The sequence below is a fragment of the Rousettus aegyptiacus genome, unplaced genomic scaffold (genome assembly GCF_014176215.1).
Source record: "Rousettus aegyptiacus isolate mRouAeg1 unplaced genomic scaffold, mRouAeg1.p scaffold_m13_p_4, whole genome shotgun sequence".
Classification (NCBI taxonomy): Eukaryota; Metazoa; Chordata; class Mammalia; order Chiroptera; family Pteropodidae; genus Rousettus; species Rousettus aegyptiacus.
In genome coordinates this window covers 47,821,480-47,845,166 of record NW_023416307.1, presented here as the reverse complement: position 1 = coordinate 47,845,166, position 23,687 = coordinate 47,821,480, and the positions used below count along the sequence as shown (strand labels likewise).

Sequence of the window (23,687 nt, the reverse complement as noted above, 5' to 3'; positions counted from 1 at the left end):
TTCAGCTCATCAAATAACATTACTTGGAAAATGAGTAGGAAAACCTAAAATTGGGAGAAAATATTCTTAGACTATATATCTGACAAAGGACTCATATTCTAGAGTATATGAGAAATTCTTACACCTCAGTAATAAGATAAATAACCCACTGTGGTTTAAATGTTTGTGTCCCCTCAAAACTTATATGTTGCTATCCTAATGCCGACTGGTATTAGGAGGTATGACCTTTGGGAAATGCTTACGTCATGAGGGTGGAGCCCTCTTGAATGAGATTTGTCCTCTTATGAAGAGACCCCGCAGAGCTTTCTAGCCCCCTGCAATATGTGAGGTCAGAGGGAAAAGACAACTATATATTAACCAAGATGCTCTTGGACATCTTAGCCTTCAGAACAGTGAGAAATACATTTCTGTTCTTTATAAGCTCTAGTATTTTGTTATAGCAGCCCAAATGGACAGACACATCCAATTAAAAATGAACAAAAAATTCAAACAAACACTGCACAAAGGAAAACATATATATAAATAGCCAAAGATCACATAAGCAAAGAACTCAGTATTATTAGTCATCAGTCTTATACTTAGTCATCAGAGACATGAGGACTAAAAACCACAGCGAGATAACACTATAACTCCTCTAAAAGTGCTAAAATTAAAAAAGTTGACGATACCAAGTTTGGTGAGGATGTGGAGCAACCAGAACTCTCAGACACTGCTGGAAGAAGGGTGGGGTGGGGATGTAAATGGTACGGCCACTGAAAAATGTTTGGCCTTTCTTACAAAGTTAAACATACACTTTGGTCCAAAAACTCTACTCTTAGAGATTTATCTAAGAGAAATAAAAACATATTTTTAAAAAGACTTGTACAAAAATGTTCATAGCAGCTTTATTCACAATAGCCCCAAACAAATGTTCATTAACAAGAAAATAAATAACCAAATTTATACAAGGTAATACAACAAACAAGAGTAAACTGCTGATACACGTAACAACATGAAAAATTCTAATAGACGTGTTGAACTCAAAAGAGGATATTGTATCCAATTTCATTTGTGTGATGTAGAACAGAGAAAATGGGAGTTGGGAGTAGGAAAAAAGCATTGTGGAACTTTCTAGAGAAAGGAAAATGTTTACATGATTAGAGTCTGAGGTACATGGATGTATCCATTTGTCAAAATGTACAGCTAAGATCTGTGCATTTCAAATTTCAGATAAGTATAGATTTGCATATATCTATACAAAATAATGAATGGGAAGGTTGAAGTAGGCGGAGATTAGATGAAAGAGAAATGACAAAATGCTGATAATTGTGGAAGCTGGGTGGTAGACATGTGAGGGTTCATTGCACTTTTCTGTTCACTGTATATGTGTTTGAAAGTTTTCATTATACAAATTTTAAAATGTATCATGTTTCTTGAAAACTTATACAAGAAGGAAAATAAAATTCATTTGACAGAAAGGCAGTCTCATTAGTGTAAGAGTGAGGAGCAAAAGACAAGTAAGAGGCAAATAGCCCATGTGCTGTGTAGAATTTATTTCATCTGTGTTAGTTTCCTATTGCCGATATACTAAATTATCTTAAAAGTAACAGCTTAAAACAAACCAAATTTATTATCTCATAGTTCTGGAGGCCAGAAGTAAAAAATAAATGTCACTGAGCTAAAAGCCAGCATCTCCAATGCTACTACCTTTCTGGGGGCTCTAGGAAAGAATCCATTTTTCTGCCTTTTCTAGCTTTTAGAGGTTTTCCACATTCCTTGGCTTTAGCTCATTTTTGTCTTGAAAGCCAGCAATGGCTGGCTCAATCTTTCTAACATTGCCTTATTCTGATAACTAACTCTTTTGACTCCCTTTTCCACATTTAGAGACACTTGTGATTACACCAGGGCCACCCAGGACAGGATAATTTTATTTTAACCTTAATTTCATGTATATCTTTAATTCTCCTTTGTCCTATTCATAGATTCCAGGGATTAGGATGCAGACTTCTTTGTGGGGGCATTATTCTGCATGCTACACAGCTCCATTTAAATTCTGTTGACTGATCTCTCTCTGAAACTAATGGAGTGTGTGTGTCTATGTGTGTGTGTGTGTTTATCAAGTTTATCAAGCCTAGCCACATCTGGGAATAGCTGTAGTTTTAAAATTGTATTTCTAATCTTTATTCTTCATATTGATTATTTTTTGATTTTCGATGGTTTTTATACCTTTGTCTTTTTTTCCCTCTGCAATTTAAGAAGAAATCTCAAGCTTGCATTCCATATTGCAAATGTCATGCTGCAGTGGCACTTTTGCCTTTTCCTGCCTTCTAAGTATTTTAAAATTTTTACTCTCTTGTATTGTAAATTTTGAAATATTTCTTTTACTTATCTTTATTGCTTTCTGTGCTTGTATCTTAGAAGTCAAGCATTTTTCTTTATATTAAAGATACAAAATTACTGTCTAAAGTTTTTTTTCTTGTCTTATTGTAAATAAACTCATAGGTAACAAATTCATGGATGTGATTTTCTTTTAAATCTTTCTATTATAATAACTATTATGATTATTATTACCAGTGGATGCTCATTTAATGTGCTAGGCACTATGCTGCCTCTTTACATATAATACCTCCTTACATTCTTTTCTACAATATTTTTTCGCAGGCTTCATCTTTTTTTTTTGTTTTTATTTCCTATTCTTCTAGGCCAGAGGGTTTACTTGTTTTATGTAGCTAAGTAAGTATTGACCAACAACAATACTTGACCTTAGCCAAAAGGCCAAGAAGCGACTGACCAACTATAATCTTTAATTCTGCTGCTTAGATCTTGTACTTAGTTGATATTCCTATATTATTTCCATAATCCTAATCTAGCTCACAAATTCTACCAGGAGAGTGGGATACACCATCTTCCAGTCTGGAGATCTACCCAAGCAGCAAGATTGCTTACCTTTGTAGAAGGCAAAATGAATCTGCTTACAGTGATTCATTTATACCAGTAGGAGAGATGATAGGAAGACACAGCACCCAAGGAGTTCTTAACAAACAGGACTGGATTTATGTATTTACATAAAACAAACACAGATTAAAACTCCTTCTTCCTTTCTTTCCTTTACCCAGTTTGCCACTTTGTTCCTTCCTTGGGGATGGCTGAGGTAAAGATAAGCAGAAAAGATGGATGGGAGAAATTCTATAAGGATGTGTGTGGTAAATGTAGTGTTCGATGATCATTTTTAGTTTGTACTTCTGCATCATTCTATTACCACAACATTATAATATGTGCTAATATCTCATTATAAAATAAGTTAATATATTTGAGGTATTTAGAGCAGTGCGTAGAACATAGTAAGCACTCAAGGAGTGCAATAGTTGAGATAAGAATGGGATATGCTGCTCTAGAAATGGCTTGAGAGTGACCACTATGAGGGTGGTCAATAGAGTCCAAGATCTCTTCTGCCCCCATTCTGTGGGTAAGAATCTAATCACACAACCAACTTAACCACAAGTAAAGCTGAGACTTACAGAGAGAAACGTAATAGTAGTTGAGACTGCCTATCTCCAGCCCTTCCACAGATTCTATGAGCTGCCCTCTATTACTTAATGTTCTCCTTTTTTTGCTAAATTTCTTGAGTTAGTTTCTATGATTTGCAATTAGAACCTCAATTGATTCATTTTTCTTATTTGATGTGTAACCCAGATGTTAACTAGAGCCATTCTGCCCTGATGATTTAGATCTGGTTGATTAAAACTACATTCCATAACCATACAAAGTCTAATGTCTTCTCCAAATTTCTATAAATTCTTCAGGAGACTTAGATTCTATTGGACACATCTAACTCAGATCTTTGCTTTTCCTAAATCAAGATTTCTCAATCTGGGCACAATTGACATTTTAGACTGGGCAACTCTTTATTGCGGGTGGCTATTTTGTATAATATAAGAATTTTGACAGTACTTTGGCCTCTGCCCAATCAATAACAGTAGTTGCTATGTCCTATTTAGAACAGTTAAAACTGTCTGCAGACATAGCTAAATTCCCTGGTAGGCAACAACACACTCAGTTGGGAACCGCTATTATAAATTAATTTAATGTAGAAATTGGCACCTGTTGCCCCCGTTTTCAGCGAAGTCACCATAGACGTTGCACTGAGACATTTTTATTAATTTCCACCAAAATTTTAAAAAAGTATCACAAAAGGTATGTATACCAGCAATAAATCTAATAGAAGTCCTAAAGAAATGGAGAGACTTTTATCATGAATATGCAACCAAATCAAATTCGCTAGACGCCCATGTTCTTCAAAAGCCTCAGTCCTTTCTTCAACTTGGGCCCTAGCACCTAGCTTTTTATTTGTCCCTCTTCTGTTTCTCTGCCTTCATTCTACTTACTTCTCTATTCTCTGCTCTTCTCTACTTCCAAATTCCTCCCATTTTCAATTCAAAGTGGTTTTGTTATGTCTTTTCCTTTCTCTGTGCCAACTCATCCTCTAAGGTCTCACCTTTTCCTCCTAAATGGTGTATTTTCCTAAACAAAGCCTCCCTCCCCAATAGCAATTCTGGGATCTATTATGAAGATAATTGAAACTTATTCTCATTGCAATTTTTGCTACAACTCTTCCTATAGACCTGCAGCAGTATTAACCCCATTTACAGGGAGAAAGTTGTTCTAATTATCTATTGTAGCACAACAACTACCCAAAGCTTAGTGGTTTAAAACAATAACCATTTCGTTATATCTCTCTTCAAATGCCATATCCGTATGGTTAGCTCAGGCTTCTCATGGGGGGTTATTCTTAGATTAGTTCACTTTTTATACGGTGGCTCAGGACTCCTGGAGAAATGGTTCCACATAACAGGAAATGGAAGCTGCCGGTCTCTGTTAAGACCAGAGTCTTTACTGTCACTTCTGCCATATTGGGCGAAATAGTGACAGAGTCTGTCAGATTCTAGTAAATGTGTTGTTATCTTTATTTTACCACAGTACACCCTCCGTCCACAAAATTTGACATTACTCTTGAATACAAATCACCCTCTTTACCTCAAGGCACCCCCAAAAGTTTCATTTCATCACAGCATCAGACTTAGACTTGAGGTCTAGGTTTTCTGAAGGACCAGAGAACTAGAAAAAGAGCTCAGAGAACATGGTGCTCTGAAAGCCAAGGAAAGAGAGGGTTTCAAGAAGGGAGTGGTCAATAGAGTCAAAGATCAACTAACACAGAGACAGAGGAGAGAAGAGCTTGGGTGTGGCCAACAGAAGATTTGGGATCCTTGCTCTCCCTTCTTCACTGTAGGTGGTGATGCTGGGAGTCAGAGACTGTTCATATGTAATTTTCATTTTCTGATGATATAAAATGTGTTTTTTCTAGGAATTTGGAAAATATAAAAAATTATAAAAAAGAAAAAATTATGCATAGACAACTGAAACCTTTTGTTGAATTTATTTCTCTATCTTTACATAAATATGTATGCTTATATACATGTATATATGTTTGCGTATGTTTGTATATGTGTATATACAGATATGTATGCATATATAGTTATTCCTTTTTACTCCCATCCTCCCTCTGATTGTTCAATCACCAGCCTTTTCTATGTGCACTCGGGATAAGGGTACAGCAGGAATTCAAACTAAGAGAACTGAAACAACTGTCAGCGCTTAAGTTTTCTAAATAAACAAGAAATTTCCAGAAGAGACGTTTCTTAGAGAAAAAGAATTTCTGAGTCTCGAAGTCTGACTTCTGTATGCAAACACTGCATTTTATTTTATAAATAAGACTTTGGGAAAATGAATGATGTAAGAGCCAGTTGTCCTCCTGTGGATTTGATAACAGCTCTACAGCTGAGGAAGGACAGGTTTGATATTGGGTTCAGTGCTGGAGTAGGTCTCAGAGATACTTTTAAACTTTGTGGAATGATAGAAGTTCCAGTGTGGTGAGGAACTCAAGCAAAGAGCTATATCCTGATTTCTGGGGAAATCCAAGGGGGCATGATGTTAACAGAGAGTCCCTAGTACCAACTCATCACAGGAGTAGTGGAGAAGAAATGAGCAAGGCAGGGAAAATCCAGCCAGAGACCACACCCCATATTGTGTGTGTGGCCCAAGAGGCTTGGGAACGTGCCCTAGAGTTTCACTGGCCCCCAAGATGGTGGAGAAAGACTGAGAAAAAGCTGAGATAAAACCTGTGGTGGAGCCACAGATATCTCAAAGAAGGCAAGCAGCGCAAATGCAAATGACCAGAGATGACAATATAAGGAATGGCTCAACTTACAACAATGAAGGACAGAGGATGGGAAAAGAGCAGTTTTTCCTCATCCTGTGATGCCCAAACTCAGTGAACGTAGATGCCAAAGCAATGGAAGAAAGAGGAGAGGGGGAAGTCCTCACTCAACTGTTAAAACTGAAAGTGCTTGGGAATACCCTGAGGTGACTGAGCTAGATCATAGTTGACTAACTTCATTTCTGATACTAGGACAAAAAGAAAAAGAAAAAAAGGATTAAAATAGAAATCAAGTTGACACATGAAAAAAAAATAAAGTTTCATTTTCTCCATAAACTGACCTAAGAAATTTATCATTTTGTGTATGTGTGTGTGTGTGTGTGTGTGTACACAGTCAATCCTTGAACAACACAAGGGTTAATGTCATCTATCTCCTGAGCATTTGAAAATCTGCCTATAACTTTGGATCTCCAGGAACTTACTGGCTGAGAGCCTCATGGATAACATAAACAGTTGATTAACGCGTATTTTTTATGTTCTATGTTTTATATACTGTATTCTGACAATAAAGTAAGCTAAAGAAAAGAAAATATTAAGAAAATGATAAGGAAGAGAAAAAACATTTGTAATATTGTACTGTATTTATTGATACTGTAAGTTTATGCCATCTGTTTTAAGCTATGCTGTTTGTCTGCAAGTGTTTCAAGTTGTCAATTAAAAACAATCTGTGTATAAATAGATCTGCACAGTTCAAACCTGTTCATGATCAACTGTATGTGGTTACCCATTTATTCCCTAAAATTTTGAAAATTATATTATGAACAGTTTAACCATGCCATTAAATATTCTTAGGTATGCCTTTATTGACTCCATAACAGTCCATTCTATGGATATAGTTTTCCTTCTCCTCCTTTCCTTTTTTCCTCCCTTTCTCCCTTTTTTTCTTCTTTTCTGTTTCTTCCTTTCCTCTTTCGTTCCACTATTCCCTAATTATTAAGCACTTATTTGTTTTTAATTTTCTCTTCTACATGTAACAGTTCTTTTTTACATTTTAAATCTTTTTCTGTAGCTTGCATTATTTTCTGGGGAACAATTTCCAAAGGTAAAATTACTGGGTGAAGGTGTATAAATATTTTTAAGGCTTCCTATTCAAAATGCCATACAACTCTCTTGCCTAGCCACACTGTTTACATTCCCACTAGCTGTTTCCCTCACATAGATGTGTCTTTCTTTGGAGACCGCTCAGGAGGGTAAAAGTTCAGTGTATATGAACAAAATGGGGCATGGTCCCAGGGGATCAGTCTTGTCTAGACTTTGAAACAATCAAGTGACTGGAGCACGAAGGTTGTCATCTGACACTAAATGTGGATTAAACACTAAACCACCAGGGGGCAGAGTTATCTCACTAAACCAAGGTTGGTTTGCAGGTTGGATTTTGTAAAGCTAGGGCAAGTTCATACCATTCCTCTAGATCTAAAGCCTGACATTGCCATTAAGGTGGCTGCAATTATTGTAATAAGATGATAAACAAAGGCAGGGATGCTGTAAATTTAAAACAGGCAGTTCTCAATTATTGTAACAAGCACATTTTATTCACATTGCTTTATAAAGAATAAACTTTTTATTTTAGAGTAGTTTTAGATTTGCGGAAAAATCGTGAAAATAGTACAGAGATCCGATAGAGCTCAAACCCAATTTCCCCTCTTGTTAACATCTTGCACTAGTATGGTACATTTATCACAACTAATGAACCGATATTGATACATTACTATTAACTGAAGTCTGCAATTTATTCAGATAGTCTTAGTTTTAACTGAATGTTTTTTATTTGTTCAATAATACTACGTTACATTTAATTGTCATTTCTTCTTAGGTTCCTCGGCTGTGACAGTTTCTCTTGGCTAGGACAGTTTCTCAAGCTTTTTTTGTTTGTTTGTTTTTTAATGTCCTTGAGAATTCTGAGGAGTAATAGTCAAGTATTTTGTAAAATGTCCCTCTATTGGGATTTGTCTGATGTTTTTCTCATTATTAAACTGGAATTACGGATTTGGGGGCAGGGACATCACAGAGGTTAAGTGCAGTTCTCATCGCATCACATTAAGAATACATACTGTCAACATGACTTATTACTGCTGAAGTTGATCGTCATTACCTGGCACAAGATAATATTTGTTTCTCCATTGTAAAATGACTTTTTCCGCCGCTTGCTTCCCATACTGTTCTCTTTGGAAGGAAGTCACTATAAGCAGCTCAAGGGTAAAGGGTGGGGAGCCACGTAACCCTCCCTGAGGTGGCAGTATCTACATAAATCATTTGAATTCTTCTGCATAGGAGATCAGTCTCTTCTTCTCCACTGATTTATTTGTTCTATCAACATGGATTCATGGACGCTTACTTTATACTTAGGGTTAGAATACAAATCCAGTTTTTAAATTCGGTACTCAAATTGTTTGGGCTTTGGTTATTGGGAGCTCTTTCAATTGCTGCACTGCCTTTTCGATTTACCCCTAATCATTGTTCTTTTTTTTTTTTTTTTTTTTTTAAATCACTTTCTTACTTCCTGGCACTACAAGAGGCTCCAGGTTCATCTTGTTTATTTTCTGCCCAGGTTCTGGAATCAGCCTTCTCCAAGCACCCCGCCTCCACCCCGCCCTGGCAAGGAGCCCTGGCTTCTTTTATTGGAAAATTGTATTAGAAATGAAAGGCTGGGCACTAGGTTTATCTTCACTTATGTACATATCGTGTACATGCTTTATTCTTCCAACAGCTCTGTAAAGTTATTAGTTCTATTCTATAGTTGAGCAATCTTTGCAGCTTTGCACAGGTTCCCCTGGCTAGTTATAGAGCCTGGCCTCAGGTTTCAGATTATTTTTGATTAATAAAAGCCTAAATCCATCAACTTTTAAGACTATCCTCATTTATTCTGTTTACCAAGATACTAATCTTCCTCAAAAGGTATTTGTAATCACATTTCTTAGTGTATGAAAAAAGATTCTCCTTAACATGTATGTGCAATTAAGTTTACTTTTGTGAAAAACATGTAGAGAAAGGAAAAAGGTATAACATTATTTTTTTAATTATTTTTTTTATTATGGTGACATTGGTTAATGAAATTCAGTAAACTTCAGGTATACAATTTATAGTAAGGCATATATATTGCATTGTGAATAACATTATTTTATGTAGGTTTCTTTCACTAAAATATATGCTTAATGAGGTCTAGAAATAAAATATTCAAGTGACTATGTGGCAAGACTCATTTATTTTTTTATCCTGTATTTATATCGATGCGGACTCTTGAATAGTTATTTTATATTTTGTGTTATTCACACATTCATTCAATACACACCATTTGAGCCCAGGGACTATACAAATAAGTTAAGTCATATTTGCTCCCCTCAGACTGATGTTGGGATTCGAACATGCAAACCAATGTGATAGAAGGTGGTTAAATATTAGGGGAGCTAGAACAGAAGTCTAAGATAACTGTCAGAAGTCCCAGTGTGGTGTAGGGGAACATGCATCCACGCTGGCACTGAAAAAAAAACTTAGATTTCAGTTGCTCCTCTGCGTTGGTTGAACTGTGTGATTATTCAACCTACAAGAGGTGGCTCTTCTCATCTGGTAATCAGAGGAATTGGATGAGGACTTGTGAAAGTATATTGTACAGCACCGATCAAGTACTGTTCGTGTAATTAAACTAAACATTCAATTTAACAGGAAGCGGTAAAGCATGGTAGTTAAAGGTATGTACTCTGAGTTTGGAGGGTCTGGGGTCAAATTTGGGCTTTACTAGTTATGTCACTGTGGGGTAGTAAGTTTCATAAACTCCATAAGCCTCCATTTGCTCACATATAAAATAAGAACGATGATAACAGAACTTACTTCCTAAAACTGTTGTGTGGGGAAAAGTGACTGGGAAACAGGATTTGAAATAAAAGAGAATTATTCTCACCTTTGCTGTGTCTACTTGTACTCCTTCAAGTTATGTACAACTGTTGGCCCTGATATCCCCAGCCTGACACTACTAACCCAAACAAGACCAAGATAAAAGTGTGTTTATGTGCATGTGTGTGTGTGTGTCTAAAATCTTAAGCAAATGGTAAGTATAAGTAAGATAAACATACAAATTAATAAGGTATTATAGCATTAATTACAAAATATATATGCTATTCTTTAAATTTCTAAAAATTATTACCTCAATTTAACTAAATAATTAAAAAAATAAATTAAAATTTTATCACAAGATCAAATTCAAGGAGTATGAGATTTCTTTTTAGGCAGATGAAAATGTTCTAGACTACACAGTGGTTATGGCTATCTAAGAATATCCTAAAATTCACTGAATCATATTCTTTTTAAAAGGTTATTTTATGAATGCAAATTATATATACATAAATAAAAAATTGTACTTCACAAAAGGGTAGGTGAACATTTTAGAGCTCTAGCAGGCAGTCATTTAAATGTTTAGCAGAGAAAAAATAAAACAAGATTTCAAATTTTATCTCAACAGATGGGAGTGGAGAAGTGTTAGAATGTGAAGTGGTAAAACTATACCAGCACCTGCATGCAGGTGAGACAGAAGGGTTTCATTCCAGTGTTTAAAATTGTCAATACTCGCACTGTTTCCTACTGACTGGGGGGGGGGAGGGTGGGTCCTAAACACACCTGGCAACTTATGCACCACTGTGGGGTTAAGTTGGGTGTATAATTGAGTTACAAAAACAGTGCGTACAAACTTATCTCATCAAACAAATCTGATTATACCATAACAACAGTTAAGCCAAACTTAAATAGCGAAATAAATCCTTAAGAATATGAAAAACTTGCACACATACATCCTTCCCTCTTATCAACATCCCCCATCAGAATGGTACATTTGTTACAATCCAAAAACCTACATTGATACATAATTTACATCAGGGTTCGCTCTTGGTGTAAGTTCCACTTGTTTTAACAAATGTATAATGACATGTATCCACAATTCTAGTTATACGGAGTGGTTTCACTGCCCTAAAATTCTCTCTGCTCTCCCTAATTCATCCCTACCTCTCTCCTAACCCCTGGCAATTACTAATTTTTTTAATGTTTCTGTAGTGTCACCTTTTCCAGAGTGTTGTATAGTTGGAACACAGCATTAACTTCTTTCACTTAGTAATATACATTTAGGTTTCCTTCATGTCTTTTTGTAGCTTGTTAGCTCATTTCTTTTTAGAGCTGAATAATATTCCATTGTCTTAATGTATTTACATTTTGTTTATCCATTCACTTACAAAAGAACATCTTGGTTGCTTTCAAGTTTTGGCAATTACAGATAAAGCTGCTATTAACATTCATGTCCAGGTGTTTATATGAACATGTTCAACTTATTCGATTATGTCATTAGGAAATTGCAAAGTAAAACAACAATGAGAAACAATTTCACATCTATTAAAATGGCCAAAATTCAAAAACAATGACAACACCAAATACAGGCAAGGATGTAGAACAATAGGAAATCTCATTCATTGATGGTGGTAATGCAAAATGGTATAGCCACTTTGGAAGACAGTTTGACAGTTCTTTACAAAATTAAAGATCTTACCATATGATCCAGTACTCATCCTCCTCGGTATTTACCCAAAGGAGATGGAAGTTTGTTCTTTAAATCAGTCTCTCCTTCCCTTAGTTTTGTCTGTTTGATATTTCTGTTCTGCAGTACGCATGCTTCACAGGGTGTGATATGGTGTGGTGAGAATAGCAGATGTGGATTTGGTGTGGTCTGAATTAAAACCTAGACATTTTGTTGACAGATTCAATTCATTCCTTTATTTAACATTTTATTAATTAACTTCAGCATGCATGACCGGTGCTAGATGAAGGATAAAGACTAATAAAACATGCCCTAGAAGAGTTAAGTCTATTAGGAAACAAGACCAACACCAAAATATACATTTCAAAACGTGCTAATTACAAAGGAGTGGCAGAGAGAGTTCATTCAGGTAAGGAGTTAGACAAGAAAGGCTTCATGGAGGGAGGGAGTTCCCTGCTGGCCTACTTAAAGGAAGACAGATAGAGAAAACATTGGCAAAGGATACCGAAAGCAAAGGCACAGGGGAGGACTTGCACATGAGTTGATTCGAAGACTATGAATTATACGAGTAGGCTAATAACAGAATTGAGAGGAATGCCTGAGAGGATAAGTTGCTTCAGCCATTTCCGGACTCTCTTTCTTCACTCATTTCCTTTTAAACACTCCATCTCAAATAAGAATGAAAAAAAGAAGAAAAATAAATAAATAATTTGATATTTCTTTGCTGCTCTGGTATTTTAGCTTGCTTTCATTTATCCCAAGAGCACGTCCGCTGCTCTGAGCAGTTCTCAGTCCCTCCGAATGTGCATAATAGATATTAAATGGAAATAATGACAGAACTATTTTCTGCCAGGACTGTGAGGATGCTGATACTTCACTTGCCTGAGGCTGGATGGTGTGAAGATAAGTCGTAATAATGTACATCATGCATTAATTTACACCTTTCATCTGAGAACTCCACAGCATATTACAAACATTATTCCTTGTAACATCTCTGTGAAGTAACTTGAGAGCTGTAGGAACTGAGTCACAAAGGGGTCATAAAGAACTGTTCAGGGTCATATGTCCTCAGTATGGAGTGGAACCTGAAATAAGTGCTTTGTCATCATTGGCAATAAAACTCCCTCAAGCTTCCTCTTCAGTCCTCATTACCCAAATCTGATATTTATAATGTGCTTGGGATACCGAGTTATATGACTTTATCTGAACTCAAGGTTTTACTGTTACTATTCATTATCCTAATTGCATGAATGCCTAATTTGGGGCTGATGCTAGCACAAGCAAAGATGTGCTATCCCAAAGAAGAATTATCTGCTTCAAGGTGGTGATGTGAAGTTTAATTGAATTAATTAACATCTGTAAAAATATTTAGTGACCCTTAGATTAAAGGGTTTAATACAAAGATACAGAGCTTCTCCATTCATTACCAAAGAAAAGTTCTTGCTAATGACTCTCTCCACTTCTGAGGCATTGCTTTCAACTATCCCTGCTTGGCCCTGGGTTCTGACCTTTTTTAAGGTTGCTCGATGTGGCCCTTCCATCCACATTTAGAAAAGCCTCACTTGCTTTCTGTTATTTTCAAAAATAAAAAATAAAAAGCTCCTCTTTGGAGGGAAGGCAGCTCCCCTTCTGTGAAGCTTACTTCAGTTTTCACCTATTATAACAATTCCAGGATATTAAGTACAGTCTATTCAAACAAAAACAAAAGCCCAAAACCCAACGACTAAAAAGCAAATGCCCGGGCAGAAACTTCATGTCAGTGTACTTCACAGTGAGAACTCTTAAACTGAACATTTGAATATACAAAACAAGATAGATTAAAGTGTAACTATTAAGAATCACAACTATTATAACTAAATTGGGTTCTGAAAATTACTATATTACCCTTATTGTTTCTCAGGTGAAGAAAAAGTTCCAGGAAGATTGTACAACGATTGTTCTAGGATCACAATCTGACCTTAGATTGGTAGGACTTGGAGAGGTAGGACTCAAATTAAGGATGTGAGTCTTGTGTAACATACTTCACAGAGCACTATATTGCTCTCCAGTTTTTGTAACAGATTCAGAAAAGAGTTTTTTGAAACATTCTCTGTAGAATATTTTAAAAAGATTCCATTTGGAAGGTTTGATTTAAATAGAATGTTTCCAGAACCCACCTTTGTGTAAAGCCACGGCCATATCATATAATTGTAAGGCCTATCTAGTTATTTAGGCAGGATAAAGAGGGCTTGGGACATGGGATTGGATTTACCCACTGGGTAAAAATCTGCACTTTGGGGAACTGATGAAATTGCAGGTGCCGGCAAAGGAAGTTTGGTCTAATGGGCAATTGCAGCTTACAGCAATCTTTGCTTACACTTAAGAGAGCAGCTGTCTGAGGGAGAAGGGGAAGGAGGCCGTAGGACAGACGAGGAAACTATTCCAATAAGCAGAGCACAGCGGTGAAGAACATAGGGCTGACGATACTTGGAAGTCTAGACAGGAAGCTGGCTCCAGGAGGCTATCTTCCAATGGCCAAGCCCAACCAGACACATTGAGCCTGGCAAGAGAAAGCCTGTTATATAGAAGACTCTCGAGGGAATCAATCAGAGATGTTTTGGGAGGGAGAAGAGGTCGAAATTAAGAATGAAAGAAGTTTAGAGCTTTTATTGGTTTATATTACACATATATTTCAATACCCTAAGCAAATGGGTAAAGGAAAATGTTATCTGCTAATGGAACAAAGACCGGAAAGTGGGACTGATGCACTCCTCATACTCCGACCCTCTCCCAGTTAGTGCGGCATCTAAGTGGGGGTTCCCTTAGGTGATTCAAGATCTCTCTAGACCCTCCACTAACCCCGCCAAAACACTTGAAATCAAGTCCCCCAGCTTCCCGCCCAATTTCCGTCCTTATAGAAGCTTTTGGGGACTGTCCTTGTCTTGGCAGTTTCCTCCTTTGCAAGTCCCCATGAAACACACTTTTTTCTTTCTGTGTCTGTCAGAGGAGTGTTACCACACTCCTCCCCGCACCGGGAACTGAGCCTGGTCATCTCCCCCTTCCTCTCAGTCTTCCTCTGGCACCAGGACATTTGTCTTTGGCTGGTTGCATGTTTTGTTGCTGTTCTTTGTGTTTGCGTCTCATTCATCACACAGGTGGTGGCACAGAACAGCAGAAATTCTTTGCCAGGGTGCTTGTCAGTCACTCTGAGATCTTTCCTACTCCATTTGCATGGTTTCCAACCTAGACCTACCGAATCAGAATCCCTGGGAGTACAAACATGGGTTCTACATCTTGGGTTTTATTGTGTTTGTACTACCTTGAAAAAAATAAAAAGAAAATAAAAGAATAAGGTAGATTTATTATCATGGCAAGATATTCATTATATATTAATTACAAAGTTAATTTACAGAACACTGTGGAGAACATAATCCTTTCTTTGTCAAAGCAGGAAACACATGTGTATGTGTGTGTTGTGATGTATATTAGGGTGTATTTGCACGGAGGGGTCCTTGGACTTGGAATTTTAGCCACCGTTTCCTGTTTCTCTCTGCCACTCACCCCTGAAAGCCTTGATGAACTTGTACAGTTCCAGCTTTAGAATCAGACAGTTTATATGATGGCTCTACTATTAATAGCATTGAAAAATTCGGTAAGTTACGTAATTACCCTAAGCTTTAGTTTTTGTCTGTGATTCCTACTCTATTCTATGGTATCATTGTAAGGATAAATAAGACAACATTTACATGGCCAGCCTAGTGACAAGCAAATTATAAGAATATTTTTTAAAGAAAAATTAGTAGTAGAAACTGCAGATAACAGTACTTGGGAATTTTTTTCTTCCTTAAAAAAAATAAAATGGAAAAAAACCCAAATGTTTTTATTAATCCTTCTAAACTCAGCATACATGCAAATTGATTGTTTGCTTGAAGGGTATCATCCTTTTATGATGAGAGCATTCAGAACCAGTCCTGCTAACCAACCCCAAGACCTCCTAGCCCTGGCCTGCCTGCCTACTTGGGCCTTGCTATGGGTGCTGCTGGTTGCCACCTGCAAGCCTGATCCCGGCCTGTGTACATTGCGACAAAAGCTGCATGGTTTTTGGCAGACTGGAGAATCACTCAACTATCCAATTGCCAGGCAAAATCCTTATGGGAGAGTTAACAAGCTGATAAGAGAAACTCAGCTATGCCCTGTGAAATGCACTGGCTGGCACTCATGAAGGAGATTGTCTTGAAAATAGGAGATTTAGGAAGCTCAGGTTGGTCATCTTGAAATAACTGACTGCTCGTCATGTAGAAGGATGAGGTTGACACCGATCTAGAGACACCAAGTATTTTAATGAAAGGAGCCTATATAAAATAGTTTAATTATATCTTTGTTCTTTCTCTACATGTTTTTGCAAAAGTAAACTTCATTCTGCATACACGTGAAGTAGATGTTTTCTGCAAACACAAAGAAATGTGGTTACAAATACCTTTCCAGCTTTTATAATAACTAAACACCTTCTATAATATTTGTTTGCATATTTGAATTCCTACATCAGTTTGAGGGTAGCAAATATGATTTGATTTGCATATGCAGTCTCCATGCTCAGATAATGTGTATGGAATGAATGTGTGAATAAGTTAAAAAATGAGTCTTACCACATTCACTTGAATATTTTATTTTTAGACTCCCTTAAGTGATTAACTACCTATATTTTACTGAAAGGTTATATAAAATAGTTTTATTATACCTTTATTCTTTATCTACATGTTTTTCACAAAAGTAAGTTAATTCCACACACACATTAAGTAGATTCTTTTTGCATGTGCAAAGGAATGTAATCACAAATACTTTTGAAGAGGATTAGTTATGATCTGTATCTTTTGTAAGTAAAACAAACGAGGATACTACTAAAAACTGATGGATCGGGGCTCTCATTAATCATATAAAATCTGCAGCTTTGTTAGCTTCACCCCAACTCCAATTCCTTAGTCTCCGTGCATAAAGCAATGACCCAGGAGTTCTTGAGTTTGCCTGTTCCTCAGAAGAGTCCTGCCAACTCCACATTGTCCAGTTGGATTTGTAGTCAGATGTCTCATGCTGGCAGGCACTGGGCCTGTAAGTTGGGCACAAAGAGGATCGACATGGGAGCAGCCTCTTTTGGGACAGCTGCTCTGAGAGAAGGCGGCAAGCAAGGAGCAGGCAGAAAGTCCTCTGAGCAGAGGGTGACTTGTGGGAGGAGTTCAGTTTGCTAAGTGTTGTCATTTGCAGAGAGAAGGTGTGTGCTCAAGAAGGAGTTTTAACCAGGAGGATCATTAACTCTTTCAGTCAGCTGGCAGCTGTGGTGCCTTGGCAAGTTAGTCCTGGATGTGTCTGCTCTGGGGAGGTCAGAAAGGAGTGGAATTACTTTTTCATGGGGAACCACTTTGAGAAGGGCCAACATGCTTTGCTCAATGAAGGTGAAGAGAATGAGATGGTAAGATTCTAGCCACGTTCCTCTCTTCCCATTCCTATTCTTCAGGCTCCAATACTGTCTCTCTCTCACACACACACACACACACACACACACACACACACACACACACACACACATACACACTCTCTCTCTCTCTCTCTCTCTCTCTCTCTCTCTCTCTCTCACTCACTTCTCTGAAGTTTAACTTTGATATTATGTGAAAAAAGGTAGTGTCTAGAAAATCTCTCTGTCCCATAAATGTAACCTCTGACAGCAGAAATGTGATAGACTGAAAATTTTATCAAGAATTTTTTTTTAAATAAAGTAGAAAAGGAGATAAGTGCAGTGCCACTTCATAATGCATTTTTGAGCCATACCATTATAGCAAGTTCTGTTCAAAACTTCTAATAATTTCAGCAAATCCCTAAGAGTGGAAGCATTGTATTCTCTGATAGAAAGAAGGAGAACATCAACAGGGAAGGAGGAATGCAGCTGGGTCTTTGACCTTCTCTTCTCACCCATCTATGTTCACAAAGTCTGTTGGACAGAGAAAACGCATAAAATATTAACAACTCTCAGCCTATGCACGTTTCTGTTTACTTTTAGAATTTTACCTGTAGCTCCCTGAGTTATAGAGGTTGGTTACAGAAAAGTTTCTGTAGTTCACTGTCTCTTTTATTTTAGATATGTTCCCATCTGAGCCAGTAGGAAAATCAAATACAATTCCTATGTTCTTGCTACATTTAAAGCTGTATTTCTCAGTTACAATGTAATCGAAAGAGCTAGAAATATCTACTTCCGTTTAATAAAGCCTTTCTGCTAATTATAGTTTTTTATGCCCGTAATGGTATAATTAAATGTTAAAATGTGATGCACTCATTCTATAATAGCATTTTATCTTCCTGGAATTAATATGCAAATAACAAACCCAAAAGATATTTACTTAAAATGTTTTCTTGGTTAATTGCTTTAGCCCTGACTATTAAATTCTTTGTTCCTAAACTGGTCTTTCAAGTTTAATCTGCTTACCTGTTCCTATAGCAACAACATTTTTTGGACCTTCAGATGTAGATCCTTCTGCTATCAAAGCTGAAGAAAGTATAAGGAAATAAAAGTCACTCAAATTTATGTGGCTTTTTTAACCACTTCCTTATTTTTTTCAGATTTGACCATCAAATGACAATTGTCTTTAGGCCCTACACAAGTGTCACCAGAAATAATCTTCTGACAGTATCTTTATTTTTCCAGTGTTTTCTTTAGAGAGTGAATATTCCATTGCTGTCCGTAGTAAGCTGAAAATTTGAGTCTCATTTTGAATTCTCTTCATCAAAAGCAAGGTCTCCTTCTTGCTAATATGTTTTTTTTTTTAATCCTCCCTCAAATTATCAGATCAAAACACACCCACATTTTTCTCATACACTCATTTCTGCTCTTCGACAATTTGTCATTCAAGAGTCATTAAGAGTCTACTTAAAAGCAGACATTTCTAATTCTAGGAAAACTACTTCTGGAGCCTACACATTCCAGCAATATTGTTAGCATTCATCTTCAGAATAGCATCACCCACAGCATCAGGATGTCAGACTTAGTTTTGTGTGCATCTGAAAGCCCAGTTAGGAGAGGGCCAATAGTCTCAGGGGAGGTGCTACAATTAATATGCACTCTTGAGCTCTCCATCCTGTTCCTCCTGGAGAAACCCGGCCACCTGCCTATTGCAGTGTCTGACACTCTGTCCCTTTTTAACTAATAACTGCATTCTCCACCTCCAGAGCAAAAACTTCAAAAATTATCAAGTTATCTTGAATGTGTTTCATGCATTTTCATAGTGATTTTTAGTTTATGAAATATTTCTTGGCCACTAGCTAATTTAGTTTTCACCATATCCGGTGAGGTAGGCGTTACGATTTCTACTTTATGGGGAAACTGTTGTACTGAGAATTTGCTGTCTCAGGTTGTATAAATCCAGTAGCTGAGGTACTACATAGGTTAGTGTAAGTTAGTAGCTCTTTTGTCTCTGGACCTGAACATAGTGTATTAATACCGATTTCAGTTCTTCCTGAAAACATTGTGCTCTTAACAGGAAAACATGTTTGCTCCCTTAATAAAACAAAACTCAGGAGAATGTATGATCTTAGATTCCCCAGGATCTGTTCTGTTATATATGATTTGTATTTTCTAAATAAGCCTGTCTCCTTGGACTTGAATGTTAATTACCTCTGTTAGAAAGCCAAGATTGTCTAGAAATGTGTCACACCAAAGTATTGAGAACTTCTTGCTTTATAATGTATCCTGTTCGAACCTTTGTAGAAGCTATTCCTCCCATGATAGAAACGACTTCGAATTTCAAGAGAAAACAGCATTCTAAGGGTTAGCCCTCATGTCAAATAGAGGAGAACAGGAATATCTCTAGGCCTAAAGATGCCTGGGACTACCTTTCATTCTAGAATAAAAGAAACAGAAACTAAAAGGCAAATCTAGGTGACCTGAAAGTAATGGAAGAAGGAATTTGTTAAAAAGACAAAGAAGGAAAAGGGAGAATCTGATCTTTAGAGAAGGTTCACCCAGATGATTCAGAAAGGCCTCAAAAAGAAGACTGACTTCCAGACGGCACCGCAACCAGACCAGTTGGCCAGCTCTCACTAGCCTTGGGCTAGCCACTTGCCTCTTCTAGCCTCAGTTTTACTACCTGTAAAACAGGAGTGGTTCTTACCCTTCCTGTCTCACAGGGGTCTTACGAGGATAAATTGAGGTAATCTTTGCAGAAATGTTTTGAGAAGTATGAAATTCTGGAGAAGTGTAAGCTGCTATTACCTAAAAAAAGATGGGGTCAGGGCTTCTGCAATTAGCCAATCTAATGAATACTATTTCTCAAAATGAGGTCACCTCTTCTCATTAAATAATGACAAATGGGGAATATATACGTTAATCACAAATTATAGAGATGAGTTATAAATGGAGAGGAGCTGAGTCACCTTAAACCTGCCCGTAGTGCTTGTCTTGGAAAACCACCTACCTGTTTTGGGACTCAGTTTCCTTGTTTGTAAACTGAGAGTATCAGAGGGCTTTTGAATTCCGATGTTGTACATTTATATTTTGAAAGGACTTAGAAACACTTAATGCTCATTTCCTTACACTATGACTGAAAAGGAATTATGGTTTAATTAATTCAAATGTTGCTCACCACTATCCTTGGTAACATCCTAGTGAAATCCAACTCTTTTTTGGAAAAGTGTTTTGTTCCAGTGAGACTGTGTGAAAAGCAATGTTCTCTAATTGTTTTTTCTTTATTAGATTTTAACAAGAAAAAAACTTGAATTTTTTTTATGATTATAAAGGTAGTATGTTTATTGTAAAAATATTAAAATGACATAAAAGTCTAAAGAATAAAGTAAATATGATTCATGAAATTTTCACACAGATATGATTAATATTATATTGGTGACTCTCCTTCCAGACTTATACAAAAATAAATACATGAATCATCACTTTCTAATTATTTTACTACATTTTAATATTATCTATACTCTTGTAATTATTTATATCTGTTGTATACGTGTCATGGAAATACTATGTAATATGTGCTACCTCCCGTACATCTCTTTACAACTCCGGATTCATGGGCATCATATTAGTATCTTGAAATGAATAATGTTGGGAGTATTTGCCATAGAAATCAGTAAATGCCACACAGGACTTCCACTCTGCCTCTCTTAAAGCCTGTTTGTTAAATATTTATAAGCATACCATTGAACATATTATTTATTAAGATTTACCTCCCTCACTATACACTTCGAAACTCAATAATAATATTGTATTTGGACGTCATCCATTCATTTGCACTATGCAAAACAAAACTGATCACAATCTATTCTTAAAAGAATGCATACACAAACTCACAAATATGTATTTTTTAAACAAAATATAGACTAATTTCATCTATACTGTTTTCTCAAGGTGGACTTTTTATTACACCTGAAAATATAGCATGGACATATTTTCCTTTTGATAATTATAGATCCACATAACCATTTTAATGTTTAAATTGTGTTTGGATAAATTGTGCTATATTAAGCAAATCTTTCACACTTGGTTTATTTCTAACCTTTTTAGCTATCATGGACAACAGGTTGAACACACACACATCTCTATATATCTATTGGCATTTATATTTTTTTAAACTAGAATCTCTTAATGTTATCACTGATATTTTATCAATTAGTAGACAGGGTGACTAAAAATTAGGAATTGTGGAAAAGCAAGTGGAACTCTTTCTGAACGTCCACGTTATTTCTAAGAACCGCAAGAAGTCGGTATTGCCATGGGCACTAATAGGGCAACAGGGTGGGCTTTGCCACACTGGAAGTCCTGTCGTGCCTTCAGCATGAGCTAGGGACATCTGTCGTCACCAATTATTTGGACCCCTTTGATAGTTGATGTTCATCTTTTCTTCTCTAACACTGAGGAGCAAAAAACGCCTCCCCCACCTCAATAGCCACTATTTGTTATGCTTCATGAGCACCTCCGATTTGGTTGCCAATGTTAACTAGTGAGACCACAGATCTCATAGTGGAGGAATTGTGTTCAGACTGAGACATTTTGTCATTTGAAATGTTCAGGAAGCTGGGCCACTGGCCAAGTCTAGTGTCTTTATTTTCAATTCATTGCTGCAGAACTCCCATGAAGTCAACTCATCTTTGGTAGAAACTCTTAAAGAGTAAGATTTAATTGCTTCTTGAGAACAGGGTTCCTGCTTGGTTAACCTTTCTATAGCCTTCCCTTTCCTTTTCCCAGTACCCCTTGAAGTTAGCACAATGCTTGGCACAAACACTAAGGGCATATTTATGATAACGCAATTGCAAGCTCAGTTAACTTACAATTTTGCATTCTGAGAAGGACAAGGAGACAGCTGAACTTAAAGGAAGAAAACAGTTTGAGCAATTTAAAGAGAAACCTAAGACATTTTATGTTATTTATTTGGAAAGTTCAGTCATCTTGGGGACTTGTCAATTGACTCCTCTCTCTCCTTTTCAGAGTTAATTAGCCATACTACACTATTTTTCTATGAGATACTTTATCTTTTTATCCACTCATGTGTAAATTCAACAAATATTTACCAAACCCCTACTCTGTTCCAGGAGTCCTCTGTTTTAACCAAGAAGCATTTTGAGTGAATAGCAAATAGCTTCTGTTTTCAAGGAGTTCACAGTTGAATAGGCAAGACTGAGAACATCATTTGTGGGACCCAGTGCAAGATGAAAATGAGGTGCCCCTTGTTCAACAATTATTAAGAATTTCAGGATGGCTCTAGCAGAGCATTAAACCAAGTTCAGGGCCCTTCCGAGAGCAGGGCCCTATTTCACTGCACAGGCTGCATGCTCATGAACTGGCACTACAAGTAGGGAAACAAGAGGTGCAAGCCCAGTGAAAGTCTGATGAAATACATATCATTGTGAGAATTATGCATATAGAACTTTGGGAGCACAGAGGAAGGAGCAATTTGATCAAAGAAAACTTCAAGAGGAAAAAGTGACATTTAATTTCCTTGGAGGGGTAGCTGAGGGCCAGATTGTGGAGGACTTTATAAGGCATCCTAATGAGTGCACATTTTGTCTTTTCCAATTATTTCCAAACATTGATCCATGAAAACACTATGCCAGAATTAAGTTGAGGAACACAGGAGTATAGATTCCTAGGCCTAATTCTAGACTTAGTGAATTAGAATCTTTGATGGTAGAGCTGGAGTTGGTCAGAATGATTGTGATGCCAGCTTGGCGGACATAGTGTAGAAACCACTGGAAGATTTGAATCAGGGAATAATATGGTAGGAGGTCACATCTTGGAGTAGGGAAGGTTAGTTGCAGGGGGAGAGACCAGGAAGAATGTTTTTGGAACAGTACAAATGAGAAATTCAGACTAGACAGGATGCTGAGTAGAGAATGGATTTAAGACATATTTAGAAATTAGAAGACTGTAATTCATAGACTGTGGGATAGGAGAGAAAGGGCAAATAGGATGAGTAGTTATTAAAGATCTCTTTAAAGTTCTTAATTTGTCCCATAGGAGAAGATGATGCTACTACTTAACCCCATAGGGAAAAATAGGAACAGCTGGAGTGGGGATGGAGATAGTTATATCAGATACTTGTATGGTGATTGATCTGGACTAAAACCTTTATTCATAGTAACTTACTTAATCTTCCCGGCAACCTAATGTGGTAGTATCATCACTCTTCTACATATGAGGAAGCTGAGTCATAGATGAAGAGATTTGTCCACATTTATTTGACTAAGTCAATGCAGGCTATGGCTTATGTCCCCACTTTAAACATAGTGGTCTACTCCCTCTTGGTTTGACTAAATTCTCTATGCACTAGTTTATCAATGATGGAAAAACTAGCAGACATAATTGAAGAAAACCAAATGAAACAAAACATTAGGAGGCTGGAGCCCAGCATTGTGGTGTTGGGTCTGCCATTATTTATTCTTACGATCTTAAAACAA

The 23,687-nt window shown here is 36.9% G+C and overlaps 1 protein-coding gene across 1 annotated transcript in view; it reads left to right on the top strand.

Moving 5' to 3' along the window:
* Window positions 1-16,910: 16,910 nt before the first annotated feature.
* ATP13A4 (ATPase 13A4) overlaps window positions 16,911-23,687 on the top strand; it is a 115,222-nt gene continuing 108,445 nt past the window's right edge. The window contains exon 1 of the mRNA XM_016136346.2: window positions 16,911-17,208. Coding sequence (XP_015991832.2) covers window positions 17,146-17,208 — 63 coding nt within the window. The 5' untranslated portion in view covers window positions 16,911-17,145. The remainder of the gene's footprint in view (window positions 17,209-23,687) is intronic.